The sequence below is a fragment of the Macaca thibetana genome, chromosome 3 (assembly GCF_024542745.1).
Source record: "Macaca thibetana thibetana isolate TM-01 chromosome 3, ASM2454274v1, whole genome shotgun sequence".
NCBI lineage: Eukaryota > Metazoa > Chordata > Mammalia > Primates > Cercopithecidae > Macaca > Macaca thibetana.
The window spans coordinates 71646665-71669201 of NC_065580.1; the positions used below are offsets into that span (position 1 = coordinate 71646665).

General features: G+C 38.7%; 2 protein-coding genes across 23 annotated transcripts in view; one reads left to right on the forward strand and one right to left on the reverse strand.

Moving 5' to 3' along the window:
* KRIT1 (KRIT1 ankyrin repeat containing) overlaps positions 1-14071 on the reverse strand; it is a 46622-nt gene extending 32551 nt beyond the window's left edge. For 3 of the 17 annotated variants that reach the window (XM_050782859.1, XM_050782860.1, XM_050782858.1), the window contains exons 1-9: positions 12855-13909; positions 11952-12099; positions 9665-9768; positions 8851-9010; positions 5518-5610; positions 4257-4386; positions 3242-3485; positions 2644-2759; positions 2284-2427 (exon numbers count right to left, since the gene is read on the reverse strand). In XM_050782859.1, coding sequence (XP_050638816.1) covers positions 2284-2427; positions 2644-2759; positions 3242-3485; positions 4257-4386; positions 5518-5610; positions 8851-9010; positions 9665-9766 — 989 coding nt within the window. In that variant the 5' untranslated portion in view covers positions 9767-9768; positions 11952-12099; positions 12855-13909. Of the gene's footprint in view, positions 1-2283; positions 2428-2643; positions 2760-3241; positions 3486-4256; positions 4387-5517; positions 5611-7378; positions 8820-8850; positions 9011-9664; positions 9769-11951; positions 12176-12854 lie in introns of those variants that run through there. The other 14 variants (XM_050782845.1, XM_050782847.1, XM_050782844.1 and 11 more) reach the window with 14 other exon arrangements.
* A 270-nt stretch (positions 14072-14341) lies between these two features.
* Positions 14342-22537, forward strand: part of ANKIB1 (ankyrin repeat and IBR domain containing 1) — a 154859-nt gene continuing 146663 nt past the window's right edge. For 3 of the 6 annotated variants that reach the window (XM_050782835.1, XM_050782834.1, XM_050782832.1), the window contains exon 1: positions 14383-14470. The gene's annotated coding sequence lies outside the window, so the exon portion shown is untranslated. Of the gene's footprint in view, positions 14471-15331; positions 16536-22537 lie in introns of those variants that run through there. The other 3 variants (XM_050782840.1, XM_050782837.1, XM_050782838.1) reach the window with 3 other exon arrangements.

Sequence of the window (22537 nt, forward strand, 5' to 3'; positions counted from 1 at the left end):
TTCACCATGTTGGGAAGGCTGGTCTCAAACTCCTGACCTCAAGTCATCTGCCCTTCTTGGCCTCCCAAAGTGCTGGGATTACAGGTGTGGGCCACTATGTCCAGCCAAAACTTACTCTTAAAAGCCAAGATTTATTGAGTGCTCATTATGTGCTCTCAAAGCACATTACTTGTAATTTTTCTTTTAATATTAGGGAAGGTACCATTTTTAAGCCCATCTTGTATAGATAAAGAAACAGACCCTTAGAGACATAAAGTAACACCAAAGATCATATTTTAGGAACTAAAAATGGTACTGAAACATAGGTACATTCCAAAGCATAGTAAGTACAATGCCCGTGCTTCTGTTTTTATGTAATAGTTGAAAATATTACCATTCTTTCATTAGAGAGAAAAAAAAAACACCCCTGCCACAAAAAGGGGCAACCATACAGTCAAATATAATCTTGGGATTCCTCAACTAAAATTCATTGCCTTTGCCTTTTCCAAATCTACAGTACACTTTGTTGGAATCTGAACTATATTCTCTACCTCTTTTTATTTAGCTCCTGGTAAAGCATGTGATTTCTTTCCTTTTTTTTTTTTTTTTTGAGACGGAGTCTCGCTATGTCGCCCAGGCTGGAGTGCAGTGGCGTGATCTCAGCTGACTGCAAGCTCCGCCTCCCGGTTTCACACCATTCTCTTGCCTCAGCGTCCCGAGTAGCTGGGACTACGGGTGCCCGCCACCACACCTGGCTAATTTTTTGTATATTTACTAGAGATGGGGTTTCATGGTGTTAGCCAGGATGGTCTTGACCTCCTGACCTCGTGATCTGCCCGCCTTGGCCTCCCAAAGTGCTGGGATTACAGGTATGAGCCACCATGCCCGGCTGCATGTCATTTTAGTATTGTTTTTGCTGCCAGTATTTTCTGTAATCTGAAGAAACAACTATTAACTCAGTTAAAGATGATTAGGGTAACTCTTAATATAAAAACTCCATGTAATAGGAAACATAAGAGCATATTTTTAAGGAAACAGAAAAAAGATCTTTATATATACACACACATAAAGCAACTATAGTTAACTGCTTGATTACAAATATTAAAATCAGATAAAAGAATTTTCAGTTGGAAGAAACTCTAGAAATGATCTAATTATTACACTTTATATATGGATAAATAAACTGGATGCAGAGAGGTAAAGTGAATTACCTTGCTCAATATAATACAACTAAGACACTGTGGACATTTAACAAGGCAATAAATAATGTGGTACTTCTTTTTTTTTTTTTTTTTGAGATGGAATCTCACTCTGTCACCAGGCTGGAGTGCAGTGGCACAATCTCGGCTCACTGCAATCTCTGCCTCCCGGGTTCAAGCGATTCTCCTGCCTCAGTCTCCCGAGTAGCCGGGATTACAGGCATGCACCACCACGCCCAGCTAATTTTTGTATTTTTAGTGGAGATGGGGTTTCACCATGTTGGCCAGGTTGATCTCGATCTCCTGACCTTGTGATCCACCCGCCTCGGCCTCCCAAAGTGCTGGGATTACAGGCGTGAGCCACTGCACCTGGCTGGTACCTCTTAAATTAGCCAAGGAAACTTAAACAATAGGTGAAGAGCAACTTTCCCACAGAAATAATGTAAAAAACTTTATTATATCCTTTCTAGAAGATGACTTAAAGTAAACAGTTAACTACTACTCTAAACACTAACAACTCAGCCCAACTGAGGGGAAAAATAATTATGTGAGAGGAGAAGGAGACCAAGAGCTACACTGGGAAACTAGTGGAAAGAGCTCACCCCAATCCTGTCCCAACACTAGTATCTAACATAATGGAAAGCTGTGGTTCTAATGAAGGCTTTTGAGGGCTTCTTGATAACCAAAGTTTCTCAAAGCACTAAAAGGATACTTTTATAACAAGATGCAAGGTCAAACTGTAAGTAGTTAACATATGCAAACTTCACAGAAAGGATAAGCATAACATAATCCCAATACAAAACAAGAGAAACTGCAAGGTGAATACATGACCGTGTACTCTACGATGACATTTACTAGTCTTTAAGTATCCTACTATATCATTTGGCAATGCCTAAGAACACTAACAGTACATTCCCCATGGGGCAGACCTTACAATTCTGAACACTAGCACATATACAATTATCTAAGATCAAAACAGAAAACTCCTAAGGCAAACGGGTAGAGAAAAAGTATCTGGAATGAGAACAGTTTTGAAAAGAAGTACTAACATTTATAATTAAAAATGTATTCTTTCTAAATAGAAAAGAATAAATATTCCATTTACCAGCAGGCATAATGAATGGGTGCCCAGTGGTCACTGTCTAATTGGTTGACTGAAAATCTTTCACTGAGAAGACGGCTTAGTAATTCTGAATCTCCTTCACAGGCGCTTCGGTGGAGAGGAAAATCATCTACCCACTGTCGTTCCCTAATCATTAAAAAGAAATTTTGAAAAATACAAACAGGACTGTTAAAATTGTTTCAAAAGAAATGTGACACATCTATGAAAGCTCTATATCACCGAGCAGCTGTAAACTCAGTAGTGACTACAATGCATACAAATTGCATATATAATTTTAAACAATAGTTTAAATTAGAATGTAAGTTTTTATAAAAGCAATGTGGAGTAAAACTGAAACAGTACTTGTCTTCTGTGACACTGCTCATGCTTCTCTGCCATTTTTCCTGTTTAGGTATTTGGATTTTTGAGTAGTCTGGAGCTCCTAGACCAAAGTATGGATTTATTACCACTTTATCTACCTAGAAAGGGAAAACAATAACAAAAACCCATTAAGAGCTTTGTCCTCTTAATGTTTACATGTTTATATTTTAAATTTATTTATTTATTTATTTATTTATTTACTGAGAATGAGTCTTGCTCTGTTGCCCAGGCTGGAGTTCAGTGCTGCGATCTCAGCTCACTCTGCCTCCCAGGGTCAAGCGATTTTCCTGCCTCAGCCTCTGGAGTAACTAAGACTACAGGGGTACGCCACCACATCTAGCTAATTTTTGTATTTTTAGTAGAGATGAGATTTCACCATATTGGCCAGGCTGGTCCCAAACTCCTGACCTCAGGCAATCCGCCTACCTTGGCCTCCCAAAGTGCTGGGATTATAGGTGTGAGCCACTGCACCAGGCCTTCATGTTTATAATTAGTAATGTATGTATATATCTCAGGAAAAAAAATTACACTTGAGATAAAACGTCTTTTAAATCAGAGCTAAAATTCATTCAACTCTTACCCGATTTGTATATTGAAGATCTGATCCAAACAAAGGGTTGTAAATACAGGTATCTGCTTTCTCTAGGGCTAACATTTTACTCTTTATTTCTAGTGCACTATAGCCCATATGTAGTGAGTTTTCTGTCTGACCTGATTCAGTAGCATATGCAGGATTTATGACATTAGTTTTTATCCGCTCAAGAGGAGAAGGTCGGAATAAAGCTGGAATAAAGTGAGATTGTGCATGACGTTCATCTAACCACCTGGCAAAATAAAAATAGAGGTAGAAGTAGCCATTCGAAAGTAAAGATCAAAAAGGTAGATTACTATCCAACTCTGATATATGACACTTGTAGATATTACTTTCAGATTTTTATAATTTTAATTCAGTGTTAGTTAAGTACTTTATTATTTTTAAAATTTATTTATATTGCAAATTGATTTTAACAATTAAGAAAACATGCATAATACTGTACATACTTTCGGGGCACATGTGATAATACGTTCATATGATCTGTAAAGATCAAGTCAGTATACAAATACTTCATTTATTATTAATAAAAGTTTTCTTAATGGATACAGCAAATAAATTTTTTAAATGTATATGCCATTATAGTAATAAAAACTCCTTTCAAAAAACATAAAAGTACTGTTAAAATTCAAACTACTGAGATGTAGGTGACATTAGCCCTCTTCTTACAGAAAGACAAAGGCATAAGAGGTTGAATGACTTATTCACTGATAAGAGTAACTAAATATTAAATGTATAGTTTCATAACAGGGAAATCTCAATTCTTAAGCCACGGCAGTGTTTGCCATTTCTGAAAAATAAAATTAACATGCTGTACCCAGGCCAGGACAACCTTATCTTGGGGTTTTTCATTTTTATATTAGAATTGAAAAACTTACCATTTTTTAAATACATATATTATTTTCATTATTTTCTTCTCAAAGTGTCTGTATCTATCAGAACTAACTTCTACTATAAACATGTATTTGATTAATTAAAAAATACTTCTAATGGCATTTCTTACTTATCCAAGGCTATTAACATCCTTGCTGTAAGTGTAGCAAAGTGAGTACTGGATTCACTACAGACTCGCATGATATCTTGAAAGCAGTAAAAAATTGGGCATCCTGGGGTATATGTATATTTAGTATTATCTGAAAAAGAAAAATGAAGAATTATGTTACCATATAAAAGGTTTACATCTGCATGTTTTCATCTAAAAATATATGTTACAAAATTAACACTTGTTAAGCATAAAATAAATTGTTCTAGATTTGGGATTAGAAGGCCTGGATTCAAGTGATGACTAACTCTGTGACCTTGTCCACTCAGGTAAATGCAACATTTAGAATTTTGGAGGACTGCAGAAACTGTTTCCTCTTTATCTTCCTCAACAATGTTGTAAAACTCATTAATAAGATTTCCAACGCTACTTAAGATACTGAACTTTTTAACCTAAGTATGCCTGGAAAAATATATCTGGAATGCTGCAGCTGCCTAATAAAATACATGTGAGCACTGTGTAGCAGCAGGCTGATGGGATGTCCACAGTAGGTGATTAATACAGTATATCATCAGTATTACTACTATCTTACATGATGCTAGTGCTCTGTAGTTTCCAAGGTTATTTCGTATCTAATACCTCATTGAATTTTCCAGCACCATGAAACAAGTGGAAGCAGGTAGCAATATTGTCCCTATTTTACAAATAAAGAGCTAAAGAGGAGATTTGCCCAAGGTCACAAAATTATAGGGCTGCAAGGTCTGTACTGAAACTCAATGTGTTTATTATGCCAGGGTGTCAAAGGAATAAAATACTACATTTTCACATTAGGTTTCCTTTTTAAAAATATTACTGATACTATTAGGCAGATTATATTAGAACTATTATTGATTCTTGTCCCAAATACAAGATAGGTTCTGATCATAATCTGTTAATTTTCCAGAATACTTCAGGATCAATTTTTATTTTATCTATGGCATATCTTTAGAAAAATCCTTTATTGTAACCTGAGCACTTTAAATTTCAATGATGCCTTCCCTCCTCATTTCTTCATCCTTTTAAAAACTAAAACAAAAACATTACTGTTGAGCCAAGAAGCCTGTATATTATTTTGAAATCAAAATGTCTTTAACTAACATATTTCCCTTCTTCTATTAATCTTAAAATATGTATTTTATAATATTATAGTAGTAACTATGAATGCAAATTCCTAAGTTCCTCAGTAGACCTTTACTTAGCATCTAAAGTATATGAAGATTTGTAAGATATATTTAGACTTTACCTTTGACAACTGATGGAACAATAAATAATGATGCTTCTCTGCCCATCTTCTCTCCATCCAGAGGAAATTTTTTCATTAGTACAACTCGTTTTCCTAATCATTTTTAAAAAGTTAGCAAAACAAAAATAATACACTTTTAAATCTTATAAATTACCTTGAGAATTAGAAAATAGATACTTCAAAAGGCAGCATTAAGAGGAACTGAAATATACTAAGTCAACTTTATTATATGTACTAAAAAAAACTGATAAATGCAAAATCATTCTGTGGACAATCCTTGTAGATTTAGGGTCCTAGTCTTGACCCCCTAGAAGAGAAGCTTCCTAAGCAAAGCTAGGAAAACTGTTCTGCTAAGAGCTGAGAAGGCAGAACAACCATGTATTCTGCAGGGTCAACAGGCATATACCACCTCACTCAACTAGGATAGAGACAGTAAGAATTTTATTATATTCTGGCATATGTAAGTTTCAAAGTCTTAATGTTTAGTGGTTCTTCATTTAATATTTAACCTCCATCCTCAATTTCAGGTTTTATTAAAATCTGATTGGGCTACAAACTATTGTTCTGAATTGTAACTACCATTCTTAATGTTTTTCCTGAATTGGCAGTAAGTTATTAATGAATAATAACCTACAAGTCTTGTATTCTAAAACCCCTCATCCTCTAGATCTTTGTCATACTTTCAATGCTTCCAATTTCCTCACACTAAGAAACAGAACCTCGTTCCTGACCAAGGTAGAAATGCCTAGTAGGCAGGTGGGATGCCTTCTGTGGGCAGGTAAATGATGCAAGACTTCAAATAGATTCATTTATTCACAAAATATCAGAGTCAATATTTGTGATTATTAAGACCTTCTATATTATAGCCCCCAATTATTTCACGAAATGAACACTTGTACAAAATATAAGTGTTAGATACAGAACATTCTAATATACTTCAGAGGCACTATTTCTTTTGCCTGGCTTGAAGTCTTGTCTCTACTTAATCTTTCCTGCCTTGCTGTTTCCCCAGATCCAGTTACGATCTATTATTTAAATGCCTATTTTGCAAATTATATATGTAACTATGAGATCTGTCAGTGGGGCAGGGAAGCACTGACAAGTTAGGAGATGAAAGTTCTAGTCCTAATTCCTCTACCAATGGAAATGCTTATAGGAGGAGACAGCCTATGCCTGCATTCCCATTTTACAGATGTGAAAATCACTACCTATCAACGGGATCAATTTAAGAATTTCATGTATAAGTGTAGTAGTGCTTTGCAAATGACATACAACACAGTACAAAAATATTAAGCCTAACCACTGCTAATAGTCATTTGTGATTTTCATGTGATGTTTACATAAGGAATCATATTACTTCAAAAATATTTTATATACTTAGAAAAACAAATAGGATACTCAGGATAGAGTATGGCTCATTAATATATTATGCTTTTCTACTTTAGTTTCTTGATAAAAGCTCCCTGAAAATATATTAGTACATTTTATGTCTGAGTATACAGGGCAAAATGGTGCTAGATATGTTTCTCGGTGACTGTCCACTCATAACTCCTCCTAAGGGAAACTACCCAGCCCTCTGGATCAGGGCAAGTTTTTGTTAACAGTGAGATCTCTTCCATATCCCTCTGGGTAAAAGGACCTAGTGGCAGAGCTTAGTTAATGCATAACAAATTATGACTTGTCTATAATTTATGTCTATAATGATTTGTCAGCTCAAATATGTGATTTAGATAATCAGATTTCTGTCTTGGGGATTTGGTGTCAGGATAGATGCTGATAACTATAATGACCTGGCAATAGTAGAATAAGTTCAGATAAAAATTTATCAGAGAAGTCCAAGACTGAGGTAGATGAGACTGACCAATCTGTGGCATCCAAAGACAGTCTTCACATGCCTTGATTCCCAAAAAAGGATAGCTCCCTCCACCTTTTTAATAAGCTAAGATTGCTTTCTTGATCTTCTTATTATACAGTGAATCTGGTAATTAGAGAAAAGGAATTCTCTTTGTGAGACTCAGAGTATTTATCAGAGATCATATGCAGGAACTGTTTTTTATTTTTTTGAGATGGAGTCTTACTCTGTTGCCCAGGCTAGAGTGCAGTGGCACAATCTTGGCTCACTGTAACCTCCATCTCCCGTATTGAAGCAATTCTTCTGCCTCAGCCTCCTGAGTAGCTGGGACTACAAGGCGTGCACTACCACACTGGGCTAATTTTTGTATTTTTGGTACAGATGGGGTTTAACCATATTGGCCAGGCTGGTCTCGAACTCCTGACCTCGTGAAACACCCACCTCAGCCTCCCAAAGTGCTGGGATTACAGATGTGAGCCACTGTGCCTGGCCACAGGAACTACTTATAATCCTGAGTTAAAATCCTTACAGTCCCAACCCACAAAAACTCTTCAGGCTCTATTAGGGGAAGTAACCTATCAGGGAGCTAAAATACAGTGAATGGTACCTCCAAAAGTTAAGAAACACAGGCTTATAGCTCAGTTATGTATCTCTAGAAAACAAATATCCAAAATAACTAATAAGTCAAACCACAGGATTTGGCTGTATCTCTGCAACAAAAATAATCTCTTTACTGAAACAGATGAATCAGACAACTAATCCCTATAAAAATGTACACTGAATAAGCTTTGAAAAACCAAAAAAGTAGGCATAGAGAGGTATGCTTTACTTCACTAACAACTGTTTTCTACTGCTGTTTGACTGAATTGGCTTTACTTTTTAAATTGTAGTAACTGAATCCTGGATGTAGTTTGTAGTTTCTGTAACATTTGACTGCTATCTGTTTCTATAGTCTGAGAAAATGGATCATTACTTTCTAATCACGTTCAAAGGCTATTATGTAATATTTTAAAGGGGGCCTCAATCTTTCAGGGTTAATACTTCCACAATTCAGTCTGACTTTCTGAAAAGGGTCTTCTTTCTATGACCAAATAGGAAGAAAACCTCTGCTACCTGGTAATTTAGAGGACTTTCCCTAATCCACAAATATTAACTTTTACTTAGTTTTGGAGAGATGAGTATAGTTTCCTCTGTCATTAAGTAGAGAAATAGGAATAGTAGTTAAAAGATACTTACCTAGGGAACTATACTTCACACCAACATTGTGAATTCTTTAAATACTTTTCAACTTTTAAAAAATTTGTCAAGTTACATCTTGAAGGGGCTGGTGTGTACCTTAAAAAACACTTAAGTTTTTTTTGCAAGTTTGTTAAATGTAAAGGAATATAAAAAGAAATTGGTTTAATATGTGTATATTTTTAAAAGAATCTATCTCCACAAGTATTTTAAACAATGTATTTTTTAAAAAAGAAGTTTCCTACCTCTGATACCCTGGTTTGCAGGAGAAATTGGTTTAGTGGTTTCTACTACATAATCCAAAATGCCTTGTGTTATTTCACTGTTGCCTTGAAGTTTCGTTTCCAATAAAACTTTCTTTCTCTTTTTTTTCTGTCCTTCAATGGGGACCTCATGCAACAAAATCTTAGATGAGAAAAACAACATTAAGAGAAAGCTTAAAATAAAGTCTACTTGCCCTAGAAAACTACAATAAGCTAGTAGTCTTTCTCAACTCTAGCTGCATATTAGAATAATTTGGGAAGCTTTAAAACAATAGCAATGCCCAGCCCCATCCCACACGGATGGGAATGTCTGGGGTCTGGTTCTTACAGTTTTAAAAGTTCCCCAGGTGATTCCACAGTGCAGCCAGGAGTGAGAAATGGTAAGCTACAGCACTGCTGAAGCAGTAGCCTACTGAGAAACCCCACAGTACCCTTTAACAGGTTTCAGACAACCTTAAAAAATCAGTTTAAAGGAAATGCTAGATAAATTAGGTTAAATTATAAGTATTTCATATTGCTTGAAATCTGTTGCATAAAAAAGGTAACAATTCAGTTATATACATGTATATGTATGTACATATAGTCTTAATTACATGTTTACTACTAATAACCTACGTGTCAATAAATAGCAAATGGTCAAAAGGCACGCAGCAGAAAAAAGACAAAATAATGGGCAGAGACCTAAAATAATTGGCTTGTTAATACGAATTTACAAGATATAATAAGGCTTTATATGTGAATGATAATACAGAATGACATTCAATGGTAGAAATAAATTATTATTAAATGTTCTTACTTCATATGACTTAGCCCTGTATTCCCGAGAATTGAGACTGGCAGTATTCTTTGGACGAATAACAGCAACATATGCATCTTCTATGTTTTCCGGATTTCCCATTGCTTTATAAAACAAATAAAAAATCCCTTGAAAGATTAAATGACACATTTGATGGCAACATAAAAAAAAAAAAGTAACACATCTTAAATTGTTTTATTTCCACATAATCATTTTGAAAAAATTTTTTAAAAAATAAAATGTTCTCTATCCTAGAATATATAGTGCCTAAAAGGCAAGCCAGGAATGACTTTGACTGCATCTTTACTGTTCAACTACTCAAAACCTTAGCTGATAATTTAAGATTTCCTTTGTATTTTTTTCCTTTTAAAATAGGGTTATACATTTTCATAGGTGTTAACTGCATAGTAATAATCTGCCTTTGGGGCCAAAAAAAAGTGATTATGATTATAAAATATCTTGTAAATAATGACTTGAAATAGTGATTCAGAATAATATACACTTTTTCCATAAATTACAAAAGTGAATGTTAGTTATACTGTTAACAGTTTGGAAGTTGGAAATGGTAGATGTTTTACATCCATTGACATTTATTCCAGAACTTTTAGCAAGGAGAACTTTGATATTAGACATTTAGATGAGCTAAAGCATAGTATATAATTTTCTTTCGAGTTGCTTATCACAGAACCAAAACTATTTGGTCAGTTAATAAAAGCCTTATGACGGTGATTTAAGAATCTTCCATTTCCCTTATCGAATTCCTTGATAATCCAATTTTTTTTTTTTTTTTTAAACAAAGTCTCGCTCTTTCGCTGAGGCCAGAGTGCAGTGCACAATCTTGCCTCACTGCAACCCTCGCCTCTTGGGTTCAGGTGATTTTCCTGGCTCAGCCTCCTGAGTAGCCGGAATTAACAGGCGTGTGCCAGCATGTTTGGTTAACTTTTGTATTTTCTAGTAGAGATGGAGTTTCACCATGTTGGCCAGGCTGGTCTCAAACTCCTGACCTCAGGTGATCCGCCTGCTTCAGCCTCCCACAGTGCTGGGATTACAGGCGTGAGCCACCACACCTGTCAATAATCCAAATTTTTTATTCCAAATATATTCACTGTGTGTGTGTGTATATGTGTCCGGGTGTATGTGTGTGTACATGCATATACTTTGTCCCCCTAAATCTTAAGACTCCATTGCGCAATTTTCAACAAGTGACTGAATTTCAACTACAATCTTGGTTGTATAATAGTTATCTTCATTGAGTAAATTTCTTTAATGGCTACACTAAAGGGCATCTTTCTGTACTGATTATTTTCTCTTTTTTTTTTTTTTTTTTTTTTTTTTTTGAGACGGAGTCTGGCTCTGTCACCCAGGCTGGAGTGCAGTGGCGCTATCTCGGCTCACTGCAAGCTCCGCCTCCCGGGTTTACGCCATTCTCCTGCCTCAGCCTCCCGAGTAGCTGGGACTACAGGCGCCCGCCACCTCGCCCGGCTAGTTTTTTGTATTTTTTAGTAGAGACGGGGTTTCACCGTGTTAGCCAGGATGGTCTCGATCTCCTGACCTCGTGATCCGCCCATCTCGGCCTCCCAAAGTGCTGGGATTACAGGCTTGAGCCACCGCGCCCAGCCTCTTTTTTTTTTAAAAAAAAGCTTCTGGTCATTTATTTGTCAGCAAATATCTAAAAGAACATTAAAGAAAGAGCTTCTTTCCCGGCTATGTTGAGATGAACTTCTTCAGTTTTTAAAAAACCACTAGGCATTAAAATTATCTGTTCATATTTAATGAGTTCCCTACTGCTGCAACTCTCAAGATAGACCATTTTGAAGAAAGGGTTTTGAATGTTATTTGAGAGGAGATAGAGTAATTATCCTGTTTTGTCCACTGCAGCTGAAAATACCACTCTGTAACTTTTAATTCACTTCCCTAAATAACAATTAAAAAGTGCCTTATGATTGTAAAATTACCTTAAGAAGAAGTTCTGTTAAAATACAGTAGCTTTTGGCATTTTACACAAACTTTAGCCTAAGATTAAAACAACCATTAAAATTATTGTACGAAAATTTTACATAAAGTAATTTAAGTAATTTTCAAGTTTATCTTAGATTCTAAAACTTTCCATTGATTTAGATCCAAAAAAACCCTATGGATCTTTCACTAGAAAAAATACAGTAAAACATTAGGATAGAGACATTTCATTGTGTGAAAAGTTTTGAGGACATTTCATTCTTTATCATTATATACTTCATGAAATTTTTTTCAATCCAATTTTTTTCATAAGATCATTCTTAAAACCCACCTCATGCACCAGACCTTTCTACATCATGTGAAAAGGATGAGGCCTTTTTCTTCTCAGAATTTCTATTTAGCAATTACTTTTCACCACAGATTAACAATGACTTGGAGATAATAAACCTTTACAAATTATGAGACAGACGCACTGAAGACTGCAAGCCCCAAAAAGAAAGACATTGTATTGTGATATAGGGCACAATTACAGAAACCATTTTTTCTATTAAGGACCTAAAAGAGAAATCAAGTAATTCTTAGTTTTCTAAACACAATTTAAAGCAAATCAATTCCTATCTTGGTCAACTCATGTTAAGAAAACATTTACTAGAAAAGTACTTTGTCAATACTCATCACTTCTCTAGAATATTTAATTAATACTGCACAGAACCCTGAACTTTTAAAAGGTAAACAAATGTGATTTTAAAAAGACGTAACTATGAAAGTAACAGTATCTGGTTTTCTTAAACCAAACATTTTTTTTTTTTACCATATCCCCAAAATATTCTTAAAATTCATTTTCAAGAACTATTCGTACTTGACTACTAAAAATCTACATTCTTCCAGTGACATGAAAGAAGGAAACAAAGGCTTAAGTCAGGAAAATAACAAAAGTAACTAACATAGGAAGGTAAAACTGCTAAGGGAGAAACACATACAAATTGATAGAGAGGGAGTTTCTAGAAAATGAGTAGCTTCAACTAAAATACGAGAAAGGTATAACTAGAGTTTGCAATATGTTTAGACTGAGTCTGAGAAGAGGGTTCAAGTGAATAAGTAGAGGAAACGTGGCATTTTGTTATATGGCTCACTCTATTCTGGAAAATGTTAGGCACAAATGATAATATGCTGCCTAAGTAATAAGACCGTATAAACTAGTGGAAGTGGTCCTTAATTGGGGAGTGGCACCTACCTGGGATCACTGGAAAATATGGAGGGCATTTCTGGTTGTCACTATGACTGATGAGGGGAGATGTACAACTGCCATTTAGTGTCCATGGAACAGGTTTGTTAATATCCTCTTAGTATGCTAGACAGCGTTTGCAAACAGAAACTGTAAAGGCACATAAGCACTCCAGAAGAGTAAGAAAATAATGAGGCTGAGATCTTGGGTTAGACCAGCGAGATGAAATACTTCTGGTGAGGCTAAAAACAACATGTAGAAAAAGCGATGAAAGCAAAAAACCTTAAAAGGTGGAGAAAGGTGTAGAGGCGAGAAATGAGTTAAAGGGGGAGAAGTGAGTTAGAATGACAAGCTGTGAATCCCTGTCCCTGCAATGACAAAAATACGTAATCACTCTGCCTGGGAGGTTTCTTCCTGCGCCACCACCCATCAACGTCCACTACCGGGGAAAAATGTAAGCATCTTTGTTCAAAGAGTTTCCACCCAAAAAGTGGCTTTGGTTTCTCGGTAACTACGTGTGAAAAATAAACTCCTTGCCTGGGGCAAATAGATGTGGAGATAGTTCAGTCTCCCACCTCTGTTTTCCCTCGCTGGAGTCGAACTTGCTCCTCCTGTTTCCCGAAGGACACCGAGAGGTCCCACCCGTATGGCCTGCCGCGAGTGCCTCTCCGGCCGCTACATTCAACTAAATGGGTGGGACAGTCACCTGGCGAGGAGGCACAGGGACCGTCACCGCTTTCTCATTCCTCCTTCCCTCCTCCCAGGCACAGCAGCCCGGCCCAGCTTCCTGTGACAGAAAAACCCTCAGTCGCCAAAAGAAAGCCGTCCTGAGGGTTCCCGCGCGCTCCCCACCCGGCACCCCAAAAGCTGAGGTCTCTGGAATCGGAGACCCTCTTGCCCACCTGCTCTTTACTGTCCTTCCCTCTCCTCGCACCTCAGTACCATTCACCCTTCACCCTCTCCCAAAACTATGGGGTCCCAGGTCTTCAAAGGCCTTAGGTTTCCACCCAGCCGCTACCGTAGCTACGAAATCGCTTCCGGGTTCACACCCTTTGCAGCCTCGCGGTTGGCGGTGGAAGAGCTTCCGGGTCGGCCGCCGGGCTGCTGCCGTTCCTGCTGCTTTTCTCTGGACCTGCAGTCTCTCAGGGGCTGGTGGCAGGCGACTAGGAGATAGGGTGGTAGCGGCGGGGGTGCCAGCGGCTGAGTAGGAGCCGGAGGCGGGGGAGGGGAAGAGGGCGGCCGGGGCTGCGCGCGCGCAAGGCTGGAACATGAGCCGGACTTGACCGCGAGGCGGAGGCAAGAGCCACCGCCCCCTCTTCCCCTCCCCTGAGTGAGGCGGCGCAGCGGCCGGAGAGGGATGGGGGGCGCCCGCCCAGTCTGAGCCTCGCCGCCGGCGCCTTCGGCTCACGCAGCGCTTCCCGCGGGCCGCCACTGCGCACCCTGGGCCACATCAGCCTCCTCCTGACGGGTGCACCCGGGCCGGCGAGGAAGGGGCACCCGTCCGAGTGGGTGGGGCGGGCAGGGTACCTAAGGTCACCAGCTCGGCTGTAGAGGCAGGGGCGGCCGAGGCGGAACTGCGGAGTTGCTGGGTCCACCGACCCTTACCCTCAGCGGGAGAAGTAACCGTAAGTCTCAGCTTCGCGGTACGAATCTGTTTGAGGCTGCCTCTACCCATTTGTGGCTCCGAGTTCAGAGCTATCTAGTTCACACCCTCCTGGATTTACTAGGAGTGTGCCTGTCTCCTGTTTTGGAGCATTGTCCCTCTGTCTGTCCCCATCCCTGAACAGGCAGCATTCTCCGCCCACAGGGCTTTTCTCCCAGCGAATTTGCAAGCCTCGGGTTTTCGTGACGCGTCCCATCCTCCCCATCTGGATGCATCTCCTTGTCCCTCTGTCCTCAAAGGATCTGTGTCCTTCCTCGCAGCCTCCCTCCCACCCCCCCATCCCCCCATCCTTTGAGACGTGGAAAGCCACGGGTTCTGCCGACCTCGGGGGTTAGAGACAGTCTTGAGAAGCGGATGGGTAAAAGTGCTCTGCAGGGCTGTGATGGGTGGGGATAGGTGCAGATGGCTCCAGTGAACCTTTATTTTTGCAGCTTCTGCCACCAAAACAAAAGAATGGAGCGCTCCCCTGTATTCTGATTGTTCTGCCTATGTATGAGCTGTTTTCTGTACGTAGCTGTTTGAGTCGCAGGAAATTGAAACTAGAGCCGTAATAAAGCATCTTCTGAGGAGATTTTGAGAATTAGTCTCCGAAGCTCGATTCACGCGGAATGGCATATCGAACAATCTTGTATTGAAATGACCATCCATTTCAGAAGAGCTTTACTGGTAGAGCTGATAGATAAATGTAAAGATAAGAGTCTGCTGTTTCAAGTAGTGTATTTTAGATACCTTTAAATTTTATTGTTTTAATTTTCATCTATTTCTTAATTTGTGAAGTATGTGGGTATGTGTAAGGTGTAAAAATCTTTGTATTGGAAGCTTTTGCTTTGTTGCTTTTGAGACAAGAGACTTTTAAAGATCATATTAGATTGTATTTGATAATTATTTTGAATTCTTAATTCCAGAGAAATCTTTTTTTGTATCAGCCACTCACAGATGTTACTCACATTGGTGCCTGTGACCTTCCTGCTTCTTAAACTGTGAATGTCTTCAGTGTATTTTCAGAGTTTGGAACTAGACGTTTTTTCTCATTAGAATTTGATTTGCTTTTTAAACTGCTACTGCAGAACTTTCCAGAAATTAGATTTAAAAATAATTTTAATGCTGTCAGTGATTGGACAATAGCTCTTATATGACTTTATGCATTTGCTACTTTTTAGAGCACTATAGGAAGCAAACGATGATTTAAGAATAATTTTACTGTGTACTGCAGGTTGTTATTCTGCAAACTACTGTGTAGTGTAGGCTGGTAGCTTTGGTGTTTTGTATTGCTGAAAAACATTGTTATTTCATTAAGAAAGATGGATGTATTTAATGATTTTTCCCCCCAACCTCCTTTCAGCAGTTAATTTTGGGCTATTATCTGATTTGTAACTTCTCACTGTTCACAGATTTTAATTTGAAGTAGGCTCAGGAGATGTAGTTCCAACTCTCTCTCTGGAAATGTGCTTAGCACAGAAGCCAAGCACTGTACAGAGTTGAGTGTATTATTAAGGGTGTGGCTTTTGCTTTCTGTAAAATTGTTCAGTTTCTGAATAAGAGTAGGGTGCTCTAGTGAGGTGATGGGCGCTATCTTGGAGAAGTCTTAGAAAAAATGTTGTTGATTCTCTCTTTTACTTGGGGTAGGATGGGGAAGATAGGACCATATTTTCCTATTTCACTGTTCCCTTGACCACTACACCGAGAATTTTGAGTTTTCAATATGTAAGGAGTCTGAAACTGTGCAGACTGTGCTGTAAACAAGGGCTCTAACAGGTAGGTGACTCCTGAAACATGGGAGGGAAGTTTTGTTAGCCACTCTTTTGTACTCCTATGGCACTGCCCGCTTCTCAAAGAGTGAGTTTTCTTTCCTCTTTCTTTTCTGGGGTATGCACTCAAACTTCTGAAAGTGAAATATGTGTCTTTACAGCTTGCTTGTAGATAAAAGTGCAAGCTCATTTTCACATATAAGTAAATGGAAGAACTATGAATTAAGTTAATCTGAACGTCCTTGAAATGAAATTGGAAAAGATTCCTCAATGCTTTAGGTAATTTTTCCCCCTTTGAGGATGCATATAACATTTATTTAGATTAAGTTTTAAAATATTTCCTTCAAATATTTGACACATTTGCCAAAAAGGATTTGGGAGTGGACTAAGTCACTATTAAAGAGACCAGTCTGAGGGGACTTTTTATACGTTGATCTAAAAATGCTTAGGTTTTTAATTTACTTTTCAAAGTGGCTTCCTTGGGGGAATGGTAATTTTTGGATTCTCAGTTTATTTTTCAGATAACCTCAGACTTCCTCTTTCTTTTCCAGATTCTCTCTCTCTTTCCTTTCCTTTCCTTTCCTTTCCTTTCCTTTCCTTTCCTTTCCTTTCCTTTCCTTTCCGTTCCGTTCCGTTCCGTTCCGTTCCGTTCCGTTCCTTTCCTTTCTTTCGAGATGCAGTCTCACTCTGTCGCTAAGGCTGGAGTGCAGTGGTGTGATCTTAGCTCAGTGCAACCTCCGCCTCCCAGAGTCAAGTGATTCTCCTGCCTCAGCCTCCCGAGTAGCTGGGACTGCAGGCGCCTGCCACCACACCCAGCGAATTTTTGTATTTTTAGTAGAGACGAGGTTTCACCATGTTGGCCAGACTGGTCTCAAACTCTTGAACTCAGGTGATCCCCCTGCCTTGGCCTCCCAGAGTGTTGGGATTACAGGCGTCAGCCACTGCACCTGGTCTTCCAGATACTTTCATGTCTATTTCATTTCCATAAACCTTTATTGAGCATCTGCTGTGTGTGCCAAGCACTTCATTAGGTTCTGAAACTACAAGGGTAAATTATTCAAGGTTCCTTTCCTCATTGAGGTTACCAGTCTAGATATTTGACTGTGATTTCTATTCACTTGCCTTTATTGGCTTCTCTTACAGGTTTTTAAGCCACTTGACCCTGTTTCTAGATTGTTTCATATTCTCTGTGTAAGAATATGCAGCCGGGCACTGTGGCGCACGCCTGTAATCCCAGCACTTTGGGAGGCCGAGGTGGGCAGATCATGAGGTCAGGAGATCGAGACCAGCCTGGCCAACATGGTGAAACCCTGTCTCTACTAAAGATACAAAAAACTAGCTGGGCTTGGTGGCACGCCCCTGTAATCCCAGCTACTTGGGAGGCGGAGGCAGGAGAATCACTTGAACCTGGGAGGCGGAGGTTGCTGTGAACTGAGATCTCGCCATTACACTCCAGCCTGGGTGACAGGGTGAGACTCCGTCTCAAAAAGTAAATAAATAAATAAATAAGAATAAGCACGATAGATGCCATTTACTGAGTGCCTAATTTGTGCCAGTCACCGTGCTAAGTGCTTTACATACATTATCTCATTTAATCCTTAGAACAGTCCCAAAATATATTTTATCTCCATTTAAAGACCCCCACACACACACAAATAAACTAAACTAATAATAATAAAAAAAAGCGATACAGAATCTGGTGTATAGTATTACTGGATTTTTTTTTTCCCTTGTAATATTCTCGAAAAGATTTGACTTACAGTCCTTACAGGGGAGAAGCTGTCATATAGTCATTAACAGATTTTAATTCTCTAATATTGCTTTGAATAGAAAAATCCTAATTTCATAAGGTGCTAGTGTATTTTGCGTTCTAAAGCAGATAATTTGGCTGAGCTCGGTGGCTCATGCCTGTAATCCCATAACTTTGGGAGGCTGAGGCAGGCAGATCACCTGAGATCAGGAGTTCAGTACCAGCCTGACCAACATAGAGAATCCCCATATCTACCAAAAATGCAAAATTGGCCGAGCATGGTGGCACATGCCTGTAATCCCAGCTACTCGGAAGGCTGAGGCAGGAGAATTGCTTGAACCTGGGAGGCGGAGGTTGCAGTGAGCCGAGATCAGGCCACTGCACTCCAGCCTGGGCAACAAGAGCAAAACTCTGCCTAAAAATAAATAAATAAGGCAGATAATTATATACTATCAAAATTAATTTTCAGTCGTTGTTTAAACTTTTGAAAAGACATAATTCTAAAGTTCATTATGGTTAACTGTAACAGATCTTCAGGTATGTTTACCTTTTTTTCCTTCTAGTTCAGCAATGGGCCCACAAGCTTTTAAGATGTGCTAGAAATGTGTGTATTCTCCAGGAAGGGTAGAGTATTGAGCCATGTGAAATCTATTCAGCTTTAAAAATTTTTGAGTTTAATTTTGGCAACTAAGGGCCTTGGAGAGTTTTAGTTTCTGCAATGAAAGTGTATTCTTTCAGATTTGAAAATTATCATACTCATTATTGGTAGGATATATGCTTTATCAGCAATTTGATATGGTTCAGTCTAATAATTTTTCGGACACTCAGCATTTTTTAAAACATGGTTTTCCACTGTCAACTCTTTTCTCCAAAAGTCTTATTTTTATCCTAAACATTTGATTCTATCATTACTTTTTAACCAAAAACTGTTAGCAGTTTGCTATTCTTAGGAAAATGATTTTTACTACTGGTTATGCACTTTTCTGTTTTTAGGACTTTAGAGCAGATATTTAATACTTGAGTTCCTAAGAAAGTTAATCCTTGATATTTTTCTGTCTTCAGTCTGACATACAATTTTACCTTATCATAGACAGTCCTTCCCTTTCAGTGTAGCAAAGTCCTTGCTACTCAAGTCACTATATTTTTCTCATTGAAACAGTACTGGAGGTAGAATTCCTGTTCAAGGACATTAACAATGACTAAGTTATAAATGGGCTAGGTGCTGGGACTACAAAGATGAGTAAGTCAAGATTCCTTTCCTCACTGAGCTGTAAAATACTCATTTAAAATCCATGAAGAGAAGGGAGAGTTCATTGAGATCTCCAGTAGTTCATTAGTTCATTAGTTCTCCAAATAGGCATAAAAACATTGCCCTTCTTGTTAATGTGTCCCTTCAGAGTATGGTAAAGGAAAGTATGTAAATCAACATAATTCAGTCAGGGTTTTCTTTCTGTTTCTTGGCCTTAGGCAATAGGTGATTCACATTTGCTCTATCACTAGATGTTCTGTATCACATCTTTATTTTCAGATGAAAAAATCATTTTGAAACTATTTCAAATTTAAAGAAAAAATGCCAGAACAGTACAAAGAACTCTTTTTTTTTTTTTTTTTTTGAGACGGAGCCTATATCTGTCGCCCAGGCTGGATTGCAGTGGTGCGATCTCGACTCACTGCAACCTCCGCCTCCTGGGTTCACTCCATTCTCCTGCTGAGTAGCTGGGACTACAGGTGCCCGCCACAACGCCTGGCTAATTTTTTGTGTTTTTGGTAGAGATGGGGTTTCACCGGGTTAGCCAGGATGGTCTCGATCTCCTGATCTCATGATCTGCCCGCCTCGGCCTCCCAAAGTGCTGGGATTACAGGCGTGAGCCACTGCGCCCGGCCACAAAGAACTCTTATATCACCTTCACCCAGATTTCTCCTATTGTTAATGTTTTGCTTACTTCCATTGCCTGCCCTCTCTCTCTGTGTCTCCATACATACATACATACTCATTACAGTCTTTTTCTGAACCTTTTGGAGCAAACTGCCAACATGGTATCACATCACCCCTAAACACTACAGCGTCTGTTTCTTAAAAATAAGCGCTCTCTTATACAGCCAACATACTACCGTCCAAAGAAGAAAATCAACATGGATACAACACTGCTATCTAGTCCAAAGAATCTATACAAATTTCATCTACTATTCCAACAGTCTGTCTCTCTTTTCTGGCACAGGATCCTATCCAGGAATACGTGTTACAGTTAGTTATTATGTCTGTTCATAGTTCTTTAGCCTCAGTTTTCCATCTTTCATGTCCTTGATAGTTTTAATAAGTATATGCCCTGTATTCTGTGTGGTGACCCTCATCCTAGATCTATATGATATTTCCTCATGACTCCAATCAGGTCATGCATTCCTGGCAGTAATACCACAGAAATGCTGCTGTGCCCTTCTCAGTGTGTTGCATCTTGAGGCATACTATGTAAAACCATGCCACTAATAGTGATATTGGCAAGACTATATTTGTGCCCTTTGTGATTGATTAGTGTTTGTGGAGATACATTCCAAAATTATGCTAGTATCGCGTTTCTCATCAACGCTCCACTCATTAGCTTTGGTGGGTGTCGTTGGTGACTCCCACCTGAATTAACCACTTTTATGATGATTGCCAAATAATTTTTTTTTATTTCTGTTATTTCTTCTATACATATTAGTTGGTATTATGTCATAAGGTACTACTTTTTTTTTTTTTTTTTTTTTTTTTTTGAGACAGAGTCTTGCTCTGCTGCCCAGGCTGGAGTGCAGTGGTCTGATCTTGGCTCACTGCAGCCTCCACCTCCCAGGTTCAAGCAATTCTCCTGCCTCAGCCTCCCGGGTAGCTGAGATTACGGGCACCCGTCACCACTCCCGGCTAATTTTTGTATTTTTAGTAGATACGGGGTTTCACCTCTTTCTCTCTCACTTATTAAACTTAAAGCAGTAAAGACTCATGGATTTCGATTTTGTTAAATGTGTTCTGATTTGTTGCTATTATTATTTATTTTGCTTTTTAAGGTAGTCCTGATTTAGCCAGTGGTAGCCTCTTCAAGCTGGCTCCTCTGCCCGTATATCATGCCCCTATCTCATTCATTGTGCATTTTCTTGGGACTTTCTGGCAGAACAAGCTGTTCTGGTTCATCTTGTGCTTTGTCTACTAGAGTAGACAAAGTAGATTCCAGAGCCCTGGAATCAGCCATTTCTCCAAGGAGCTCTGTTTTTGTTTTTTTGTGGGTTGGTTGGTTGGGTTTTTTTTTTTTTTTTTTCTTGAAAGATGGTATTTAAAACAAAGATTTGGGGGCTTAGTTTGCTCATTGCTACTGGAATGTCATTGCTTCCAAGCCGTCATAGAAGACAGAATTAGGACACTTGTATATGGTTTATATACACACATATACAAAACACACACTCATATACATATGTAATTAGTTCTGTACCTGTGTGTACATATTACAGAATCATAAAGTTGTTCCTGTAGTTCCAATTCTAGTCCAACACCCCAGGGCTTTTCCTAGCTTTCTCCCTTTAAGTGTTGATGAATGCCTTCTGCGGCAATAAGAAACTAGGCTTCGCATTAGCCTCAATATATTTATCATTTCCCCAGTTGTTTTACTTATTTGCCCAGTAGGCTACCATTCTCCCTGCCACGTAGACCATCTCCCACCTTCATCTACCCCTACTAATATGCATCATTAACTGCTGGGCCTGCTGGCTTTTGCGTCTGTGGATCCACAACCCTTCACTGAGCCTATGACTCTGTGCAGCTCTCTGTTTCCACACAACACCCATTGTCCTCGCCTCTAGGCTAATTAGCCTGCACTTTTGGTAGTCTTCCCAACATGACCTCACTGCCGTGCATCTTCAGCTAGCTTGTGGACACCTTTACATGTTCTAATAGTTAATTTTTAAATCTATTTCAAGAATTTACAATTATAACATACATATATGTGATAGAATATATACACATAGTTTCCCCACACACAAATGGTAACATACTATATTAAATATTCTACACCTTTTTTTTTTTTTTTACTTATCTTGAATACCTTTCCATTCTTTTTAACAACTTACGTAGTATTTCATTGTGCATGTGAGTTTGTATATACATCCAGAAACACGCATACACATACCTACACCTGCCTACCAGTGGTAGAATGTTTAACAGTCATAAATTTCTCCTGTTTTGGTAGTCATTCTTCTTTGCAGTGTGCCTTTGCTTTTTCTGTGTAGAGGTAGAATCTCTTTCAGTGAGCCGAGATCGCACCACTGCACTCCAGCCTGGGCGACAGAGCAAGACTCCATCTCAAAAAAAAAAAAAAAAAAAAAAAAAAAAGGAATATATTTCTCCATCTCTTTCTTGAGTCTTGGCTAGCCTCATGACTTACTTTGATGAACGAATATGATAGAAGTGATCTATGAGTTCTGGAACCAACTCCTAACGAGGCTTCAAGGAATACTTTCTTGCTGCTGAGAGTGAGGAAGCTGGTTTAGTGTATGGAAGCAGTAGATG